Source organism: Chinchilla lanigera, unplaced genomic scaffold (genome assembly GCF_000276665.1).
Source record: "Chinchilla lanigera isolate Chin_1 unplaced genomic scaffold, ChiLan1.0 scaffold00004, whole genome shotgun sequence".
Classification (NCBI taxonomy): domain Eukaryota; kingdom Metazoa; phylum Chordata; class Mammalia; order Rodentia; family Chinchillidae; genus Chinchilla; species Chinchilla lanigera.
This window is the reverse complement of record NW_004955405.1, coordinates 39,377,077-39,397,490: the sequence shown is the minus strand read 5'-3', so window position 1 is coordinate 39,397,490 and position 20,414 is coordinate 39,377,077. Positions and strand designations below refer to the sequence as shown.

The following is a 20,414-nucleotide window of genomic DNA, read 5'->3' as shown; positions in this document are numbered from 1 at the left end:
GAAAGAAAGAAAGAAAGAAAGAAAGAAAGAAAGAAAGAAAGAAAAAGAGAGAAAGAGAGAAAGAGAGAAAGAGAGAAAGAGAGAAAGAGAGAAAGAGAGAAAGAGAGAAAGAAAGAAAGAAAGAAAGAAAGAAAGAAAGAAAGAAAGAAAGAAAGAAAGAAAGAAAAGAATGGGCTGGAGATATAGCTCAATGTGAAGACCTTAGGTTCAATTCCCAGTATGACAAAAAAAAGAAGGACCTTGGGCTTCCAAAACACTATGTGTAGTGGTTCCAATACAGTGCATGATGAGAGAGATTCCAGATGCTTGTGAACAATGAGCAAAGAATTTCAAGTGCATACTTGAAATTACCCCATGGTAAAAGAAAAAGCAGCTCCACTTACTGAAGCTGAGGGGGGAAGGTGCACTTGGTGGGGAGAGGAGTGGTACCAGGTGGTGCAGAGATTAAGAAGGAATATAAATCAGGCTTTTGGGTTTAAAAAGATGTGCACCCTGCCTAGGGCATCTGTCACTGGATCTCTGGATGTGCTTGACCAAAATGATTGACAATGTTCTGAGTCCCCTCAGGGGTACCTCATGCACACGACATTCCCATCATTCACTCATGTTATAATTACATGTATGATGTACAGTCCTTACATGTGAAGCGTTTGTGAATTTTACGTTACAAAGAACTTAATTCATTAGGAAGCACTTAATGAACTTCGAGTGGGAAAGGCCACTATAGGTCAAGCCATGGTATCTAACACGCATGTGCTCTGACCTGGAGCCTCAGACATTTCCTAGGTCTGTTAGGACAGTGGAGGGAGGGTTGGGCCTGGGGTGTTGCCCAAGTTCAGGTAAGTGGACGGGGAATGTTCACACAGCCCCAGGTGTGCAGTCAACGCTAGCTCCGTGTGCTTGGGCAAGTTACTTAGCCTCTCCGGGCCTCAGAAGATGGAGATCATAGCTCCCACTGTGCTGCTGTGAGTCTCAACAGGTCCACATCCCTACACAGCTTCCCGCCACCCCAGGCAGCCACGGAGTCGGGGCGCCCCTTACCATTACTAATGGTGGATTGTTCTGTGAACTGGCGACATACAGGTGGAAGAAATTAAAAAGATGAAAATCGGCGATCCACTTGACAGAGCTACTGATCACGGGCCTCAAAACCACAAGGCCCATCTGGAGAAGCTGCTGCAGTACTGTGACGCCGGAGTGAAGGAGGGGGCCACCCTGGTGTGTGGGGGGAGACAGGTCCAAAGGCCGGGTAAGACCCTCCGCAGGGTGGCGGGCACCTGCCTCTTTAATTTGAAATCAGGGTAACAGTTTGAAGTAGACGGTGGCATTTATATTACGGACAGAAGAATTAATCCCTGTCCTCCATCTGCACTTAGAAGCTGTGGCGCCTTAGATAACACCATTTTTCTGTGGCTTGGCTTCCTCTCTGTAACATGAGATAAATGGGAGTGCCCTACTTTACGAGGCTGTGCAATGACAAAGTGGGTGTGACAGCTCTCAGCTGTCACACAGGTACCGAGTCACTGTGTTAGGGGGCCCTGGGCACTTTGAGATTTGATCCTGGCCGGCAGAGGCTGGAAGGGTTTGTTCCTGTTGAAAGCAGGGCCTGTTACTGAGACACGTAACTGTCTCAATGCTACAGTTCTCAAAGGAGAGACAGAAACTCATTTTCCCGTTACAGGTAGACCGTGTACAAACACCTCACTCTGAACGTTGACTGGTAATTATAAGAAAAACTGGGACGCCCGGTGTTTCCTGTATGAACTGAATTTCTGGATTACTGCATAGTCCATAAAGCAGATTCTGTTTTATAGAAGAATCTCTGCAAATGAATGTAGACAAAATAATAGAAAAATCACCATTTGTGCCTGTCTCTAATAGATGAAATAATTGATTCAGGAGATGGCGGGCGATGGAGGCTGTGCTTAGGCAAATGGTTGACAGGGACCTGGTGTCTACAAGGTACAAAGCCCATGCCCGAGGCTGCTTGCCAGTCATGAGGGGAGAAACCAGCTCCGCAAGGGAAGGGTCAGGTTGTCATCACCGGAAGCCACGGGTCAGGCTGAGCATCAGCGAGGGACACTGGGTGTTGTGTTCTCCTAGAGGACACTGTAGCCACAGCAGCACCTCTGAAACATTCTTGCCAAAGATCTCACCGGAAGATAATCCAGCATCCAAGCTCAAACTTCCAGTGTATGAGGACTGGGGGGAGAAAGCAGGGAGTCACTGTTCAACAGGTACAGCCAGAAACGGTGTCGGAGGTGCATGATGGTCCAGGTTGTAAGCCATTAGGAAAGCATTTACTGACAAAGCACTGTTTGCTTAAACATGGATAGGATGGTACATTTTACATTATATATTGGGTTAATAACCATTAGTTACTGCGGGCTGATCAGGCTCAGAATCTCACAAATGAGTGGACAGCGAAGGCTTAAATAAATGAGACAGTTGAAATGATTTCAGGGCTCCAGGAGGGTTCAACCCTATTACAGACTTCAAGGTTTGCTGGGTTGATCAAGACTTCCCTGGGCAGCTGTATTTATTAGGTTTTCAAATAAAGGAGGGTGGGGCTGGGGATTTAGCTCAGTGGCACAGCACCTGCCCCGCAAGCACAGGTCGTGAATTTGATTCCCGGTGTGTGTGTGGGGAAATACAGCTCAAATAAAGGAGGGAAATACTGAAGAAAATGCAAGACTCTGGGCAGGACTTGGGAAACCCATTACAGAATTCTCCAGGTAATACTTATGTTAATTTAAGAGAACTATGTTATCTCCAGGAAGGCCTTCACTGCAGGAGTGAGAGTGAGATGCCGGCAGCTACGGTCTCCTCCAGTTAATGGGGATTGGAGCCAAAAGTCCTCAGCTGTGGCCTTATCTTGTCCTTTGAGGCCTCCTAACTTCACAGGCCAATACAGGCCTCAACAGGGCAAGTGGCTCACAGAGGTTCACTTACTATGAGTACACTGCCCATCAAAGGACAAGGACCCAAGCCTCGGACAACTCCCAAGTAAACATGGAAAGCTAATCGGTTAATATTAAATCCTGCTCAGAGCTGCTTCATCACAGTCTCCCTCAATTATATGTAAAAAAAAAAAAAAAAAAAAAAAGAGAAAAGAAATATATGGCATAGAGAAACCAATACCACCCCAAAGAAGAAATCACAAATTTAAAATGTAAGATATTCTACTGGACAGTTTGATCTGGACAGCTGGACATACCACAACAAGTCATGGCATAAAAAAATAAATAAATTAACAGAGGCAAAGCCAGAAACATTTAGGTTAAAAGACACTTGAGAAGTCTAACCAAGGGCAGTGTGTAGAACTTATGAGAGTTCTATTCACAGAAGTTCATTGTAAAAAAAAAAAAAAAAAAAAAAAAGACATTTTCAAACAATAAAAGTAAAAATATAAACCACAAGTGAAGAATTGATATAGGGAAATGAAACTCCCAACCTGAACGATATCTGGGACAAGTTCATGTTCTCTAAAACTGAAGAATGAGTTTTAGGAACAACGGAGGTTCAGAGCAGAATTTATTGAGGGAAAGAAAACTTCTCTCCAAGAGAGACAGAAGGGGACCCGAGTGGGTGGCCAAGGACCCTGTCTTTCCTAGGGATTTTATAGAGAAAAACCACAAGGTGAGGCGGGTCCAAGGGGCAGGGGGAGCGGGAGGGGATGGAAAATCACAAGGTGGGCATGAGGTGGGACAAAACTGTGGTCAGCCAATAAGAATTGTTCAGGAAAAATTGATTAAACCGGGATCAAATGGGGAAGCCAGTCACGTAGCAAGCTGGCATGAATACAGAACAGGGGCTTTTCCTGTAAGGGGTTGGGTCAGGGACTCTTAAGGTGATCGCTACCTATTTAGAATATCAATCCCTGAGGTCCATCCCTAGGGGAGGTTTGTGGGTGTGTTTGTTTATTCTTTCGTTTTGAGGTCTGGCCCACAGCAAGTATGTCTCCATTTGCAAGGTATCTTGTCTTCCATATTGGCTCCTTCGAGGGCCTGGCCCTGTCTGACTGCCTGTAATATTTCGATCTAACTCAGTTGCCTATAACAGAATGAGCATAAATTTTGCTCAGTATAATACCATATTATGATTATATTAAAAAGTCCTGATTTTTAACCGATCTGCACTGAAGTACTTGGGAATGAAGATTATATCGGATCTTGCTTTAAAATACTTTATCAAGGTCAAAACAAAACAGAGCAAAACATGACTATTTTATTTTTACTTTTGCATATATTTAAATTTTTTATAATAAGTATGTGGAAAATAAGAACCTAGGAATCCCACCTCTCACTAGAGACATGAATCTCATCTTGGTTTTACTGAGCCAAGGAGAAAATTGTAATGGAATTAAATAAAGAACTTTCACTGCAAATGACTTAATCTATAATCAATATTCTTTTCTCTTTTATTTCCAAAAAGGCTTTTTTATGGAACCAACTGTGTTCACAGATGTGGAAGACCACATGTTCCTGGCCAAGGAGGAGTCCTTTGGGCCCATTATGGTCATTTCCAAGTTCCAGAACGGGTACGTTCTTCAGACGCAATTGCACTAGATGCCCCTCCCCGCTGGCCTGTATGAATCAATGACTGACTCATTCTCCACCCCCGGAAAATTAGCTTAATTGAATAATTAGAAGCATCTGTTTTTGCTAACCAGTTCTAGAGCCTGATATATTTTTGTTTCTCACTTTACATTAATGGCTGACGTGATGCCACCATTTTAGTTTATGTACAGGCAACATTTGAAATGTCTGTGGACCAAGGTAAAATACTGAGAACAGACATGGCAGTTTCCACATTTACCTTCCTGTGGGAGAAAGCCAGGAAAATCTGATTTTCCCAAAGAAACGGAGCTGCCACTGTAGAGGATTATGGCCCCAGAAGCCTGATGCTCAACTCTTCAGAGAAATGACCATAGTCAGCCAGACATGGTTGCAATCCCAGGACTGGGGAGGCTGAGGCAGGAGGATTATCAGGAGTTTGAGGCTGGCCTGGGCTACATAGTGAGTTCAAGACCAATCTGAAAGATATAACAAGACCCTGTCCCAAAAAAGAAAAAAGAAACAAAAATGTCCACAGTCACTACAGACTGTAAATATATGCTGGTTGTGATAGGATGCAGAATCGCCTCTCATGTTCTCCGTAAGGAAGAGGACAGCATAATAACTGAGGTCATTGATAGGTTTTTCCAGTGCAGAGAGAAGTAAAACAGAATAAAATGCCTTTATTGTGGACGCGGAAAGGCCACAGGAAAGAGAAAAACGTGGCCTCTACTGATCTTTCGTGGGGTCCAAGGTTAAATAGCCCCAGGCTGGAGGCGGGGTTTAGGAGACGCACTGCCTGACATGGCAGACCAGGATTGGGTGGGAGCACGGGGAAAGGGAACAGGATATTACAAAAGGGAAGTAGGAAGTTGTAATCTGACTCAGCAGAAGAAGGGTGGGGCTTAGCCCATGGCCTCTAGTGGCTAGCACCATATTGGCTGGGTGCCGTAGCAACTCAGCAGGAATTACAGCGGGGCAAGAAACCAATCAGTCGTGAAGCCCAACTGAACGCCAGGGCGTCTCATGGTAGACTGCACGGCATTCTTCAGGATGGCTTTGTGTTTCCTCACCAGCAAGGAGCTGGACAAGAATGAATTGGGAATTTGAAGAAGACTTCTCAGTTCCTGGGAGACACAGCCGTCAGAACACATGTGGAGCTGGGCCTCAGGGAGGATGCCCTGCTGTCCTTACAGATCCCCACTGACGGGCGTGTGTTAAGCACACGCGTGTGGCTGTGTCTCCAGGCCCTGTCCTCAAGGAGCTTACCCCCCAGTGGGGAGAAGGGAGGTGGGAAGTTAGGCCTGGGCGCCCTGGGAAGGCAGGGCCTCCATCTCCCAGCCTCCTCTGTGAGCTCCGGCCAGCTCTTTAACCACTCTGCACCTCAGTTCCCTCTCTTGAGAAACTAGGTTAACAATCTTGCCTATCTTTGGGGGCCATTCTGAGGATTAAGGAAGTCAGCGTTTGCTTTCGCTCTGTCACTGCGACGCTGGCTGTCACTCTGGGTGGACGGTGAGCTGCAGAGGGGGCATTGCTGTAGCCCCCAGTGGGAGCCCCGGGGCAGCTTTCCGCCTCCTGCCCACTGTCAGTGTGTGGGTCCCTACCGTGTGCGGTGCATCCAGAGGTGTGAGTTAGAGCGGAGTCTCAGTTCTTTCCAAGTCGGGTTGCAGATTTCCTGTGCACATTTGAAACGGGGTATAGTTTTTCAGATGACCTCTGAAAATCCCTTCACAGGTGCAGTGTTCAGACCCACACTGGTTCTCAATAACGCAGCACAACTCCTCCCTCCAGTTGTGGAACTGACCCTGTCTGTGCTGGGGCAGCAGATGAAATACTTGGGGTGCGTTTTGTGGCTGTTTCCAGAAAATACACGCACTTCTAAGCACTAGGTGCACACTGAGAAAGGGGAGACAGCGGTGGCAGGTCCATTGGAAACGGGCTGTCCTCTGACTTGGGGACACACACTGAGCTGGCCTCCCAGCCCAGGTCCACATCCGAAATCCAGCCAACCTGAGAAGAGATATTGTAAAAAACTGTATCTGTGCTGAATGGAGACAAACATTTTTCTTGTCACCATTCTATACGCAGCACAGTAGCACAATTATTTCTATAGCATTCACGGTGTACTCTGCTAAGATTCCGCAAAGTATACTGCAGGATGTGCACAGGTTAGATGCAAACACCGCCACTTACATAAGGGGATAGAAGGCAAGCGCATCCAAGGAGCTGGGCATCCACAGGGATCCAAGAGCCACTCTTTCAGACGCTCAAGGACAACCGTACATGGGGTCAAAAGGCAGAGAGATTACTGAACAAGCCTTCACTGACGCCCTCTCACCTGATGACCACACATCCACAGTATGAAGAGCTGTCACGTTCTCCCTGGCCTTTGGGAGCGCCCCTCCTGCAACTTACACAAGGTGAATCATCAGCACAGGTAGCGTTAAACCAGCACTCAGAGCTTGCTCCACCCAAACTTTGTGTTTGGAGGAACTTGTGCTCCCAGAAAAGAGCTGACTTCTGTTGAGCAGCTCGTGTGCCCCCGGCACAGGTCCATCTTTCTTGCAGTGAGTCGGGACCCTTGTTGTTGCATCTCTTTTCCCCAGACTAAATGAAGGCCAAGGACAACGGCAGCATCAGGCAGCTGCTCAGGGCCTTCTTCCTCATCTCCACCTCCACCCGGGGCCGCCCTTTTGGCTGGGTTGGTGAGGCCCTGACACCCTGCAGGGGGCGCCAGGGAGCAGAAGCCAAATGTATGGTAACATTGGATGCTCCAAACGTCTAAAGTGGGGCGGAGAGGAGAGGGAGGGCACAGAGGTGTGCAGGATAACCCTGAAGAAGACTGAAGGATGACATCAAATTTGATACTGAAAGGCACTGCATGGTAGAGACAGACATACTGAAATATTACTGTTGTGACACTTAACTGGGGCTTGCTTTCAGGGTCAGCCTGAAACATTTCATCTATATAAATTTAGGCAGGTGGCAGGGAAATTTTCCTGGTTCTAGCACACAGAGGAAAAATGTTAGAACATACAATGTAGTACTTTGCCGTTACATTTGATGGAAGTTTTGATTTGATTTGATTTTTTGTTTTTGAGACAAGGTCTGGTTACGTAGGCCAGGCTGGCCTTCAATTAACCATGCAGCCCAGGCTGCACTCAGACTCACAGTGATCCTCCTGCCTCAGCCTCCTGAATACTGGGATTACAGGTGTGCACCACCATGCCCAGCAGTTTTTAATGAAGTTTTCTTGTCTTCCCTAAAACATCTTGCAGGGACATTGATGGTGTGCTACAGCGAGCAAATAACACGGAGTATGGTCTGGCCTCAGGGGTTTTCACAAGAGACATAAACAAAGCCATGTATGTGAGCGAGAAACTGGATGCAGGGACCGTGTTTATTAACACTTACAACAAGACAGACGTGGCGGCCCCATTCGGCGGAGTCAAGCAGTCTGGCTTTGGGAAAGACTTAGGTAAGGAAGGTCTGCTCATCTACCATTCATCCCCGGTGCCACTTTATTGGGGTAAGAACCCTTAGTTATTGCGGGCTGAGCAGGCCCACAATCTCCCAAATGAGTGGATGGTGAAGGCTTAAATAAATGAGACCGCTGAAATGATTTCAGGGCTCCAGGCAGGTTCAACCCTATTACAGACTTCAAGGTTCTCAGGGTTAAGACCCAGACTTCCTTGGGTGGCCCATATTTATTTGGTTTTCAAATAAGGAAGGGAGATACTGAAGAAAATGCAGGACTCTGGGTAGGACTTGGGAAACCCTTTAAGGAATTCTCCAGGTAATACTTACGTTAATTTAGGAGAACTCACTTAACTTCAGGAAGGCCTTCACTGCGGGAGTGAGATGCCTGCAGCTACAGTCTCCTTTTAGTTAATTGGGGTTGGAGCAAAAAGTCCTCAGCTGTGGCCTTGTGTTTTCCTTTGAGGCCCCATGTCTTCTTCACCCACCAGTACAGGCCTCAGTAGGGATCAGTGACTCCCAAGTAAACATGGAAAGCCGATTGGTCAATGTAAGTCCTGCTCAGAGCTGCTTCATAGTGGTCTCCCTCACCACATGGCAAAAAAAACTCCTGTGAGCTGTTCTGAAGGGCACTTCCTGCCTGGCATGTACATGTGGGCTCACATGGGTACTGCCTTTTGAAAAACGGTAAACAACAGCTGAGTATGGTAGTGCAGGGTAGAATCTCAGCACTCAAGAGGCTGAGGCAGGTGGCCCTCCATGAGTTTGAGACCAGCCTGGGCTTCGTAGTGAGTTGAAGCCCAGCTCTAACTACATAGTGAGACTGCAGCGGCAGACAGAAACACTGACACGTCACCCAGGATTTGGAGGCACATTTATTTACGTCGACAGGCACTGACCTCAAAAAACGTCAGGCCCCACAGGCTCAGGGAGGAAGCTTTTTATGGGGTGTACAGGGAAGTACAGGGGCAGAATGGCTGGTCAACTGGGATTGGTTTGTACAATGTGCATCACAGTGACCGGCCATGTATCATAGTGACCAGCTGTTCCTGGAGATGGAAGCAACAGGAGCTGAAATAAACTGGGCAACCTGGGCCCTGGGTAACCTGAGGTTACCTGGGCAACAAGGGGGGCCATTTTCTGCTATAAAACTAAAAAAAAAACCCACCCCCCCAAAATGAAAAATCTAATCTGAGCAGCACTGGCTCAGGCCTCATTCCACCCCTCCTGTCCACAGTCTGAGAGCACTCCACCTCCTTCAACCGCTCTTCTCTTTCCTAGGTGAGGAAGCCCTAAATGAATACCTCAAAACCAAGACGGTGACGCTGGAGTATTAGACAGTGCCGTCGCCAGGAAACCTTGGCCTCTCACCTGTCCACGGGAGGCAGGAGGACCCAGCCCCCAGCCTAAAAACACACCTACAATCAATGGGGGGGGGATGTCCAGCCTCTTTCTGAGCATTTGCACACGTGCCTGGGTATTTTCTAATCCACATTTTCTACTTTCAAATGATCTGTCTATGCTGTGTGTATTTCTGTGATACCCACATACCTTTTCCTGCAAAGATACAGGGGTGCCGGAGTCTACCTTGAAAGTGTCAGCCTGGCACAGCTGTGCCACACGGGTGCCTTTGTCAGAACCCTGTGCATTACGTGTGCGCAGGTTTTAACGTCTGGGCTGTGAAAAGGGTTTCCCATGATTCTGTGTTCCAGGAACCGTCTGCCTAGGCAGAGGTAAAAGGAGTTCTGACTTCACATTTGGGTTCAGATAAATCTTTGTGCCTTTGCTGTCCTGTTTTTAACCGTTGTGCTGGGAAATCGGCCCATAAACACTCCCTACATATGTACCTGCCAGGGACCAGGTGCTGTTTGTGTTCTGAGTATACAGAAATTAATGACATGGTCCTTGGTCCCATGTGGCTTAAATGCTAGTAAACAGCTATGGACGTGAATTTTGCAGTAGGGTAAAGGACAGAAAGCCTGTGCAGGCTGAGCCAGATTCATGTCAAACCACCCCAGGATCTGTGCGGCTCTAGAAATGGTTTACACCACTTCTCAGAGCGCTGAGTTCCTTGTGTATAAAACAGGGATCGGAGCACCTTCCTCGGAGCCTCACTATGAACACTCAAGGCAGGAACAGGACTCAGGGGATGTTTTCCTCTATCACTATTTTACAAACACCCTAAGCCCGGGTGGCTGCCTCGAGGGCTTAATCTTCTGTACCCATTTTCAGTTTCTGTGTGTGCAAGGCTGCGGGGACGTCGGGACGGAAGCCATACACCCTCCCCCCGGCCCCCCCCCTCCCGGCCCACAGGGAGTGAGGCTTCTCTGCTGCGGGGTCCCCTCATCCTGAGCCCAGCACTCACTGCCTGGCACTGGCTTCACCTGCCTGACTGGACAGGGGCCCCTCTCCAGCCCCAGGGTTGGCACTGTCTCCGTGACACAGCAGCCATCATGTGCTGAGGACTTCCTGTGCGCCAGGACGAGCATGTTTACAGTGTCACCGGGTTTCATGGTCACCGCCTGAGAAAATGAGAGAGTTGAGGAGCTCTTCTTACTGCCTGCACCTGTCAGGTCTACGGCTGCAGCCGGCCACCGGCCCCTGGTCCTTCCCTCCCAGGGTCCTGTTCAAAGTGTAAGTCACATGCTGTCTCTCTTCCGCCCAGACCTGCTCATGTCCCACATTTGGCTTAGAAGGAAGCCCAGGGTATCCCGCACCCTGCCAGCCCTGCTCCTGGATGTGCTGAGCTCCTCTCTGTTCCGTCTCTGTACTGCGCACGCTGCCCTGGCTTCCCTGATGCTCCGGGGTGCAGACCACGCACCCCTCACCCGGGCCTCTGTCCTGACCTCTCCCTCCTCCCAGTAGTGCTGGGAAATGTCCAACAAGCTCCTGTCTATTCGGTGCACCAGGGCCCTGGCTTGCAGCACACGCAGATATCTGCATAAGTAGTCTCTCCCAGGCCGGCTCCGAGATAGAAGTCAGACTTCACCAAACTCGGACTTGGAAGGAGATGCGAGCAATCCACATGCCAGCCAGCCCCAGCCAGCAGCTGACTGCTCCTCCCTGCCACTGTGCCTGAGAGGTCGGGCCAGTGCTTCCTGCCAGGCACGGCTCAGATCAGTCTCAACTACTCTTTCTACGCAGCACACCCTGCCCTCCTCACTCCCTCCACCCTGCGGGATTCCCCTCGCGCTCATCACCGTCCCAGGCGAATTCACCAACCTCTCCATGAGGAGAGAAGCCTCGTCCACAGGGTTGACTTTGCTCAGTTCGGTCCTGCACCTCCTGTGCCCAGCGTGGAGGAGGCGCTCAGTACATACTTGTTCTCACATGGAGAAGAAACCCAAGGAACCACAGCCCTGAAGTGCTCACTCCCTGCAGCGGGCCCTAATCACGCCCAGGTCACTGCATTCCCAGTGCCTGACTCGGTCCCTGGGGAGCGAATATTAAGCACCCACGAAATGTTTTCCATCTGAAAACTCAGCACAGAGGGCATGGTAGGTGTGGCCAGAGCCGGGAGAGGAAGAAAACTGGATTCTTCACACAGCTGCCCATGAAATAAAGCTGTGCAGGAAACCAGGGTAGAAGGAAGACGTGAATAACGGCAGAGAAGACGGGAGGCTGGGTGGGTACCAGAGGTGATCATCATTCCTGATAAATGATATCCGAGTCGATTCTCAGATGATTAAGTCACACCTAAATATGGAAAAAATACCAAGAATGGGGAGGTAAGACTCAGTATAGGCTTTTCGCTCAGAAATAACTCAGCTATCTGAAAATGTTCCACATTTCAATAATATATTTTTAATGGCATTAGTGTGATGTCCCACCTAATGTGATTTGCTTTTCTAATTAGCAAGCAGGAGTGGTGGTGCCTGCCTGGACTCCCAGCACTCAGGAGGCTGAGGCAGGAGGGTCCCTGTGAGGTCAATTCCAGCCTGGGCTACGATGACCCTGACTCAAATATAGGGGCTTTTTTTTTAATGATTGAAAGTGGAACTAAAGGTATTTTTCCTTGGATACACTGCCCTCATTTTTTTTTTTATTTTTGTTTTTTGCTTTTTGTTTTTTTTTCTGGTACCAGGAATAGAACTCACGACCTCACGCTTGCCAGGCAGGCGCTGTGCCACTGAGCTAAATCGCCAGCCCCAACTTTCCTCATTTTGTGTGAACATTCTTTTCTATGATTTTGTCAGTGTCTCAGTTGGATCTGTTTGAGGAGCAAAGGGAGCCTGGGGTTTTGGTGATGCCTGTCATTACAGGACTCTGGGAGCCTGAGGCATGAGGGTGGCACGTCTGAGCCCAGCCTGGGCCATTTAGTGACTTTGCAGCATCTGGTCTCAAAGGAAGAACAGTAAAGCCTGAGGATGTAGTTCAGTGCGAAGGTCCTGGGTTCAACCGCAGAACCAAAAGGACCCAAAGAGAAATTTCTGTGGAAATCTGTTTCCACTCCTCAAGGGTGTCTTACTTACCTATTGCTGTGGAACCAAAGACTCCCCAACCTCAGGACTTACTCAGCAAACACTTCTCTCTCAGTCATCGTGGTCAGAAGCCCTGTGTGCCTCTGGATCCAACCTGAAGCGCTGTGGGCTGTCATTGTAGAGCTTGATCACCTCCAAGGCTCGGTGGCTGAGTCCCTGCTTCCAGCTCTCAGACAGGAGCTGGCAGGATCCACTTCCTGGGGCGTTGGAGCAGAATCAGCTCGTCCTGAATGGGGCTGGAGGCCAATTTGTGTTTTTCCCACTGGGGATTGAACCCAAAGCCTTTTCCCTGAACCACATCCCCAGGCCTTTTGGATTTATTTATTTATTAGATTTTGAGGTGAAGTTTTGCTAAGTTGCTAAATAGCCCAGGCTGATTTGAAGATGAAATCCTCCTGCCTCAGCCTCCCAGTATAAGGATTCCAGGCAGATGCCACCACACCCAGCTTAGAGACCAACTTCTGTTCTTTGGCAAGTATAAGGCTCCTTAGAGAAACCACCAACATGTCAGACAGCTTTGCTCAGAAGGAGAAGAGCTGGAGCAGTGTCTTTGTAACCTAATCCTAGAAGCAATAGCTTGTCATATTCCTCCATTAGAAGTAACTGCATAAATGGAGCTCACACTCAAAAGAAGGGGACTGTGTAAGGACATAAGTCCTTGGAGAGGAAACAACTGAGGCCACCCAGTTTTGTTTTGTTTTATCTTGGCTCACAGTTTGTGGGGGTTTCAGTCCAGATTTGCCTGAATCAAAGGCAGGGCAGCAGGACAGAGGGGCCTAGCAGAGGAGAAACAGCCCTTGGCAGGGCAGTGGGAAGCAGAGAGATCAAGGGAGGAGGAGGGACATCGGCCCTTCCAGGCCAGGCTGCTGTAACCCACCTCCTCTAACCAGTCCCCCTCCCCACATCACATTAGCTATAAACTCATCCACGGACTAAAAACTGATGAGATTCACACACCCACGACTCCAGTCACCTCCCCAAATCACCAGCTATGAGCACATGATGCTTTGGGTGGAACTCCCAGATATAACCATAACACAGACCCAACAGTTCCATGGAATTCTAAGAAAGAATGTTTGAAGGTTTGAACCTGGGTCAGTAGGATTTCTAAGAACATACATAAAATAGAATCCTGTACAGAATATAAAATTCAAAATGTCAAACATTTGCTAAAAAAATTAATGAATATACAAATGACCAAGAAAATATCTGTTATTTTTCTTTTTTCATTTTTTTTTTTGTTTGTTTTTGAGACAGGTCTCGCTGTGTAGTTCAGGCTGTCCTTGAACTCACTAAATAATGCAGGGTGGCTATAACCTTGCAGTGATCCTTCTGCCTCAACCTCCCAAGTGCTAGGAACACAGGTGAGAGCCACCATACCAGGCTCCAGAAAGTATCCTTTAAAAGTAAAACAAGGAAACACGCGATGAATGGCTTCAGAAGCTGGAGGTGCACTGCAGGTCCCTCACTGCTCAAGGGCTCCTTCCTCCTCTGTGACCCAGGGCCATTCCGGGGAAATGAGCCCAAGGGCAGCATGGACAAGGCCCGGTGCCAACTGCATTCCATGAAATAGGTGACTCTCCTGCAGGCCTCACCAGCCCTGGTGACTGCACAGCCCCGCGGGGACATTGGCCAGGCCAGGGTCTCTGTGCAGACGGGCATCGACCCTCTCATGGGGCAACCCCTCTGCAGTGCAGAAGCCCTCACCGCACATGTCATCTTCATGATGCTGGCCAGGAGCCCTTCCTCAGCAAACTCTCAGCTGCCTGGACTTCCGGCCTCCGCCCTGTCGGGGCCTTCACCTGCTGCAGCTCCTCTCCCTCTACCCGCTGTCCTGCTGTCCCCATTGTCACTCAAGGGCTGCTTCTGGGGCTCGGCTCACCTGGCTTTCTTTGGCCAGGGCACAGAGCTTGAGCTCATCCCTTCACAGCCCCTCTCCCGTCCCAGGAGCCCTCTCTGCACTCGGGGCGCCAGCGGGGAGCTCACACTGCTGTCCATGCTGCGGGTGCCACCCCAGGTGGGCCCATGGGACACCACAGAGGTGCTACTAGGAGCAGGGTGCAGGGCTTCCCCTTGGAGGTGATGAGGGCGTGAGCCTGGCTCTGCTGAGAGAGGACCCCACTGCTCTCACCCCTGAGCTCTGACCCACTTCCTATCAGGAGACGGCGTGAGCAGGGGACAGGAGGGGAAGGCAGGAGGACGGCGCCCTGGGCCTGCTGGGGTTTCCCTGCTTGGGCTCCGTGCACACCCAAAAAGACAAAGTCCAGGACCTAAGGGGCAGCCCGACCTGGAGAGAAAACGCTCCCATCACTTGGTCCTTCATGTATAACAGGAAGCAGGGCAGCAGTTACACACTGAAGTGTGAGAACAAAAGGAAATACATAAAATGAGTAAGTTCCAGCAGTCTTCTTTCCTGGATGTAGTAGCAAAACAGTCCAGGGTTGGGTGGTCAACATCTCCTCAAAATACTTAGGAGATTGGCTCCCATCTGTAATTCCAGAAGTTGGGAGGCTGAGGCAGGAGGATCACCAGGAGCTCAAGGCCAACGTGGGCAGCATAGTGAGTTGAAGGCCAGCCTGAACTGCACAGCAACACCAGGTCTAAAGTAAACGAGCAAACAATCAAACAGGAATTCATCACCAGTGAGTCAATGGTCTGTTTCCGTAGTTTCAATTGGAAAAACACGTCTGGCTCAGGCACGACAATTGCAGGTTCAAGGCCCGTCTGAGCAGCTCCCAGAGACGGTGTCTCCAAAGGACGTCTGGGAAGTGGCTGGGGGTGGAGATCAGGGTGCGGTGCTGCCCACCACGCATCAGGTCCCGGCTCCGTCCCCAGCAGCCACACAGACACCCAAAAACTGTGTGGGCAAGACAGCTATGACCACGGGAAGTATTCATTTTTTGTCTTTTGAGACCAGTTCAGTACGCGGTTCAGGCTGGCCATGACCTCACCATGGATCCCAGTCTGGCCTGGACCTCTCAGTGAACTTCCTGCGGGCCTCCTGAGTGCTCCAAATGCAGACATGCACCCCTCTTCTAAGCATTTTGGGGGAGATGCAGGCACCCAGCCCTGTGAATTCTATTTGGCAAGAACAAGATCTGGGAAATTGGTGCTTGTGCTGGGGTTGGCTATGCCAGTGGGAAAGCCTGTGACGGTGGAGGTTTCACGGAATCCAGTCTAGCACAGGGCAGTGTCCAGGGCCCTGGGGCCATGGAGGGAACCTGGTGCTGGTGCTGCTGACTCGGTTCCTCAAGGGCCTCCTCGGCGTCCTGCAGACCACTGCCCTGCCCATGCCTGAAGCTGAAGTTCCTGTGGAGCCCGCACTGAGCTTCCCAGGAATGGCTGAGGGTAAAGATCGCTTTCCCTGCGGTGTCCTGCATGCACCATCAGGGATGGAGCTGGCCCAGTGCCTCTGGCTGTGGAGAAGACCTCCTGGGGCCTCTTGGAATTCCTGAAGGTGGGATAACTTCTGCCTTGGTTCTTGTAATCTGGACTCTGGGAACAAGCAGCCTGGTACTGATCTCCCCAGTACCCCCGCCTGAGGCTGTGTCTGCTCCCACAACACAGGAATATGGCCTGGGAGCCTGGCCTGGCGGCCCTTGCTTGTCATCCCAGCATTCAGAGGCTGAGGAAGCAGGATGGTGATTTTGAGGTCAGCCAGGGCTGCATAGTGAGTTTGAGGCCAGCCTGAACTCCATGTGAGACTGTCTCAAGACATCAAATCAAATCAAAACAAAATGCTGATGTGAATAAGTGAATGAATACATAACCAGGAAAAGAGAAAGCTGTCTCAGAGTAGAATGTCAACTGACACAGAGAGAAGACAGGGAACAAGTGATCTTTAATAGACAGCTAGGGAGAGAACCCTTAGTGAGGGACAGTGTGTGTCCACATCTCTGCAGGGAGGCCGGTTGGCCACAGAGAAGGAAGGAGCAGGTCCACAGTGTGGGACCTGACAAGACACTTCCTTTGCCCCGTGGTCAGCGCTCATCTCCGCTGGATCAGACTCACCTGCATCAGCTGCCTCCTGCTGTGATTCCATGGAAGGACCCAGTGTCATCTGCAGGATCTTGTTGAGAATGTCCAACCTGAGTCCACCCATGGGGAAGTACAGGAGGAAGCTCAGGTGAGGTATATGCTAAAATTATCTCCTACAAAAATGTTAAAGTCATGCTCGGTGTGCTGGTCCATGCCTGTCATTCCAACATTCCAAGAGGCTGAGACAGGAGGATTGAAAGGTGACAAATAGTCTGGGAAATTCATTTTTGCAGTTTTAGCTATCATTTTCCTTTTTTAAGGGGAAATACCAGATAGATGTCAATTGAGGCACATTCTGAAAATTCTCTTGCCGATATTCCTCAAATATTTCAAAGTCCTGCTGGCATGGTCGTGCTTGCCAGTAATCCCAGCACTCCGGGAGGCTGAGCCAGGACTGCCTGTTCACATTCAGCCAGAGAACTGATTTTATTTTATTTCTAGTTATGCATTGCCTTGTCTATATCATTTTAGTTTAGTTTAGTTTCACCTTTCAAGACAGAGTCTTGATACTTAGATTAGTCTGGTCTTGAACTCATTATGGAAGTCTCACATTTTGGAGAAGACTGGGTGCCTCTTATGGATTAGATCTCGGGAGACTCCCAAAAGGCTGCTGCATTCAGAGGAGGGGCTCTTGGGAGGTGACTTCTCATGGGAATTCTCTACTTATCAGTGGATCCCCCTTTCAGGAGTTCTCTTTTGCACTGTGGTTGGAGGCGGGACCTGCCTGTGGGCGCGGCCTGGGTAGGGCCTGGAAGGGTTTATCTTCCTCCCCAGCTCCTCCCTGCTCTCTGCTTCCCCGCCACCCTGCTGTGAGCAGCTCTCCTCCGCCCGGGCCGTCCACCTCACCTTTCTCCCTAGGAACCACTGACCTGGCCAGGACCAAGACTTCTTCAACTGTGAGCCAGGGTGAACCTCTCCTCCTTCATGCTGTGGGTCAGGGGTTGGGTCTCAGACATGGGAGGTGACTAAGCCTCTGCCCTCAAGGGGGACAAAGCTAAGCTGGACGTTACTGAGATGGCTGAAGTGTGAGTACGGATCCTGGGTCCCATAACAGTGCTGTATGCATGTTGAATTCTCTGCTGGAGATCATTATACTGTCAGTGTACAAGACACTCCTTTTATGCCTAGGTTTCCCCGCTGACGGACTGAGGTTTAAGCGGACATGAATTCTAAAACTTGCCCTTGAATAAGTTGTTAAATGGGCGAGTAGAGAGAGAACGGTAGCAAATATGACCAAGTGGCATGGAGCAGTGGCCCACGCCTGTCATCCCAGGTACTCATGAGGCTGAGTCAGGCACATCTTACATTCATTCCAGCCTGGGCGACTTACCAAGAACCTGCACTGAAAGAGGTAAAGAACAGACAGCAAACACAAGAGGGCGGAGCAAAATGTGCCTGTTATGAGTGGACACAATGGGACAGAGGAGTTGTACTCGTGTCATAACTTGTCTGTGAATACGAAGTCATTTCAAAATGAAAAGTCTCAAGCAGGATGGAGGAACAGCGACTTAACTGGCAGCTTGGGCAGAATCCCGCCAAGGCAGAGAGGGAAAGGCAGGCAGAGTGCTGCTCCTGTCCCTGCTCTCTGCAGCCTCCTCTCCCCCACACCCTCTGTACTCATAGCCAAAGAAACAGGAATGAGCTGGGTGTGCCGGTTCCCTCCTGTAATCCCCGGGCTCCATAGGCTGATGCATGAGGGTCCCTATGAGTTTGAGGTCAGCTGGGCTATGAAGTATGTTCAAGGCCAGTCTGAACAGTGTAGGAACATAAACAAAGAGGTGTCCATCACCGCTGAGTCTGTGGTCTCTTTGGCAAGGTCAAGGGCAAGAGCGATCTGGCTAGGGATAGAGCACTACAGGCTGAAGGACAGCCTGGGAACCGTAACGAGATTCTACCCCGAATAAAGTTAGGAAAAAGACCTGCGATGAAGTTGAGTGGGAGAGCACTTGCCCAGCAGCTATAAAGTCTGGGTTCAGCTCCCGGCAGTAGGGTGGGGGAGGTACATATATAAATACATATGTGGGAAAGACAGGCAGGCCCACATGAAAGGACTGTATCTTGTTTGTGAGACTAGGTTTTCTCTGTAGTTCTGCCTGGCTCTTACCTTGCTCTTCAGCACATGCTGGCCTTGAACTTGCTGTGATCCTCCTGCCTGAGCCTCCAAGTCTGGTATTAAGAATTTCCCATACCAATTGAAAGCATGGCAGTATGATGTTTGTATTACTAGGCTATACTTTTGTCTCGTTCGGATTGAACATAGGGTATTTACACGGAGCTGTATCCGTGATCCTTTTTAAGTTATTTTTACTTTTAGTTAAGGTCTTGCTGAGTACCTAAGTCATGCAGATTGGGCTCAAACTTGTAATCTTCCTGCTTCAGCCTCCCAGACAGCTGGGATTACAGGCGTGCTCCACCACACCCAGCTAGAGCACATGTTTAGCTGGTCCCCACCGGCAGTTTCTGTCCACAATCATAGAGCAAGGCTGCACACGGCCCCTGTTCCTGGAGTCTCAGCACAGCTCCGAGAAGCGGACTTCAGCAGCCTGGCTTGCTGCCCCTTTGCATCTGCAGCTCTGCTCAGCCTGGCCCGGGTCCTCTTCCTCCTCTGGTTCAGACTCGCTGCCCTCTCTCACTAGGATGCTCGGGCCTCCCAGAAACCTTCCCACATCTGGGCCACCCGATGGATTTCAGGCTCCCTCCTCTGTGCTTCCACTGCAGCCTCTGAACATCAGGATCAGAGCACTTCAATGATCAAGCTTGGTTTATCTGTCCACAGAGGGTGTGTGTGTGTGTGTGTGTGTGTGTGTGCGCGCGTGCGCGCGCGCGCGCACACGCACTCTCCTGGGACTGAATGCCGGTTCTTTATTCTCAGACACCTGCCAGTCTTTTTGATTGCGTATTTTGAGACAGGGGCTCACTAAGTGGCCTAAGCTGGGTTATACTTGTGATCTACCTGCCTCACCTTCCTGAATATGTGGGATTATGGTGTGTGTCACCCACCTGGATCAACAGTATCTTCATCTCAGGTTAGCACAATGTCTTTATCCGAACTGAATAGTCAATACTATTCTCCTAAAAGGCACTGTGATGGGTTATATGGCGTGTGAACTTGATTAGCTAGGAAATGTCCCAGGAGTTAGTCAAACTCACTTCTGGGTGCGTTGTGCAGGTTTGACCTTAAGAAAAGCTACAGGCAGTCAATAAAACCCTACAAAGAGGAAAGCACGAAATTAAAAACCAACATACAGAATGCAAGAAAATATAGGCAATTAATATATCTGGTAAGGGGCTAATATTCAGAATACAGGTACAGTGGTGGTGAAAGCCTATAATCCCAGCATTCAGGAAGGCAGGGGCAAGAGGACTGCAAGATGAAACCAAGCCTGTATAACAGCAACATAGTCAGGCCCTGTTTCAAAATAAAATGTAAGGGGCTGGGGAGACAGCTCAGCGGCACAAGCGCCTGCCGAGCAAGCACACGGTCTGGAGTAAGATTCCCGGTACCCCCCCCAAAAAAAGGAAAAGAGAAAGACTGAGGCATGACTCAGGGCAAAGAGCTGGTTTCAATGCTCAGTACCATCATCAACACACACACACACACACACACACACACACCAGACTCTACAAAGAATTATATAACTCAACAATCTTAAAAAGTAAGAGACTTGAAAAGATACTGCTGCGAAGATAGGCAAACCGCCAACAAGCACGTGAAAAACTCACCATCACTAATCATTAGAGAAATGCAATTCAACATTGTAAGAAAATACAACCTCACTCCTCTTAGGATGGCTAGTATTAAACAGAAAAAAAGAAGAAGAAAGACAGAAAAATGAGAGAGGGCACGTGTTTCCTAGAACGT

General features: G+C 49.4%; 1 protein-coding gene across 1 annotated transcript in view; it reads left to right on the top strand.

Annotated features, from left to right (window-relative positions):
* The window catches only part of Aldh1l2 (aldehyde dehydrogenase 1 family, member L2), a 49,334-nt gene extending 39,792 nt beyond the window's left edge, over positions 1-9,542 (top strand). The window contains exons 20-23 of the mRNA XM_005374604.2: positions 1,084-1,249; positions 4,435-4,540; positions 7,835-8,034; positions 9,315-9,542. Of these exons, the coding sequence (XP_005374661.1) occupies positions 1,084-1,249; positions 4,435-4,540; positions 7,835-8,034; positions 9,315-9,370 (528 nt within the window). The 3' untranslated portion in view covers positions 9,371-9,542. The remainder of the gene's footprint in view (positions 1-1,083; positions 1,250-4,434; positions 4,541-7,834; positions 8,035-9,314) is intronic.
* Positions 9,543-20,414: the final 10,872 nt, after the last annotated feature.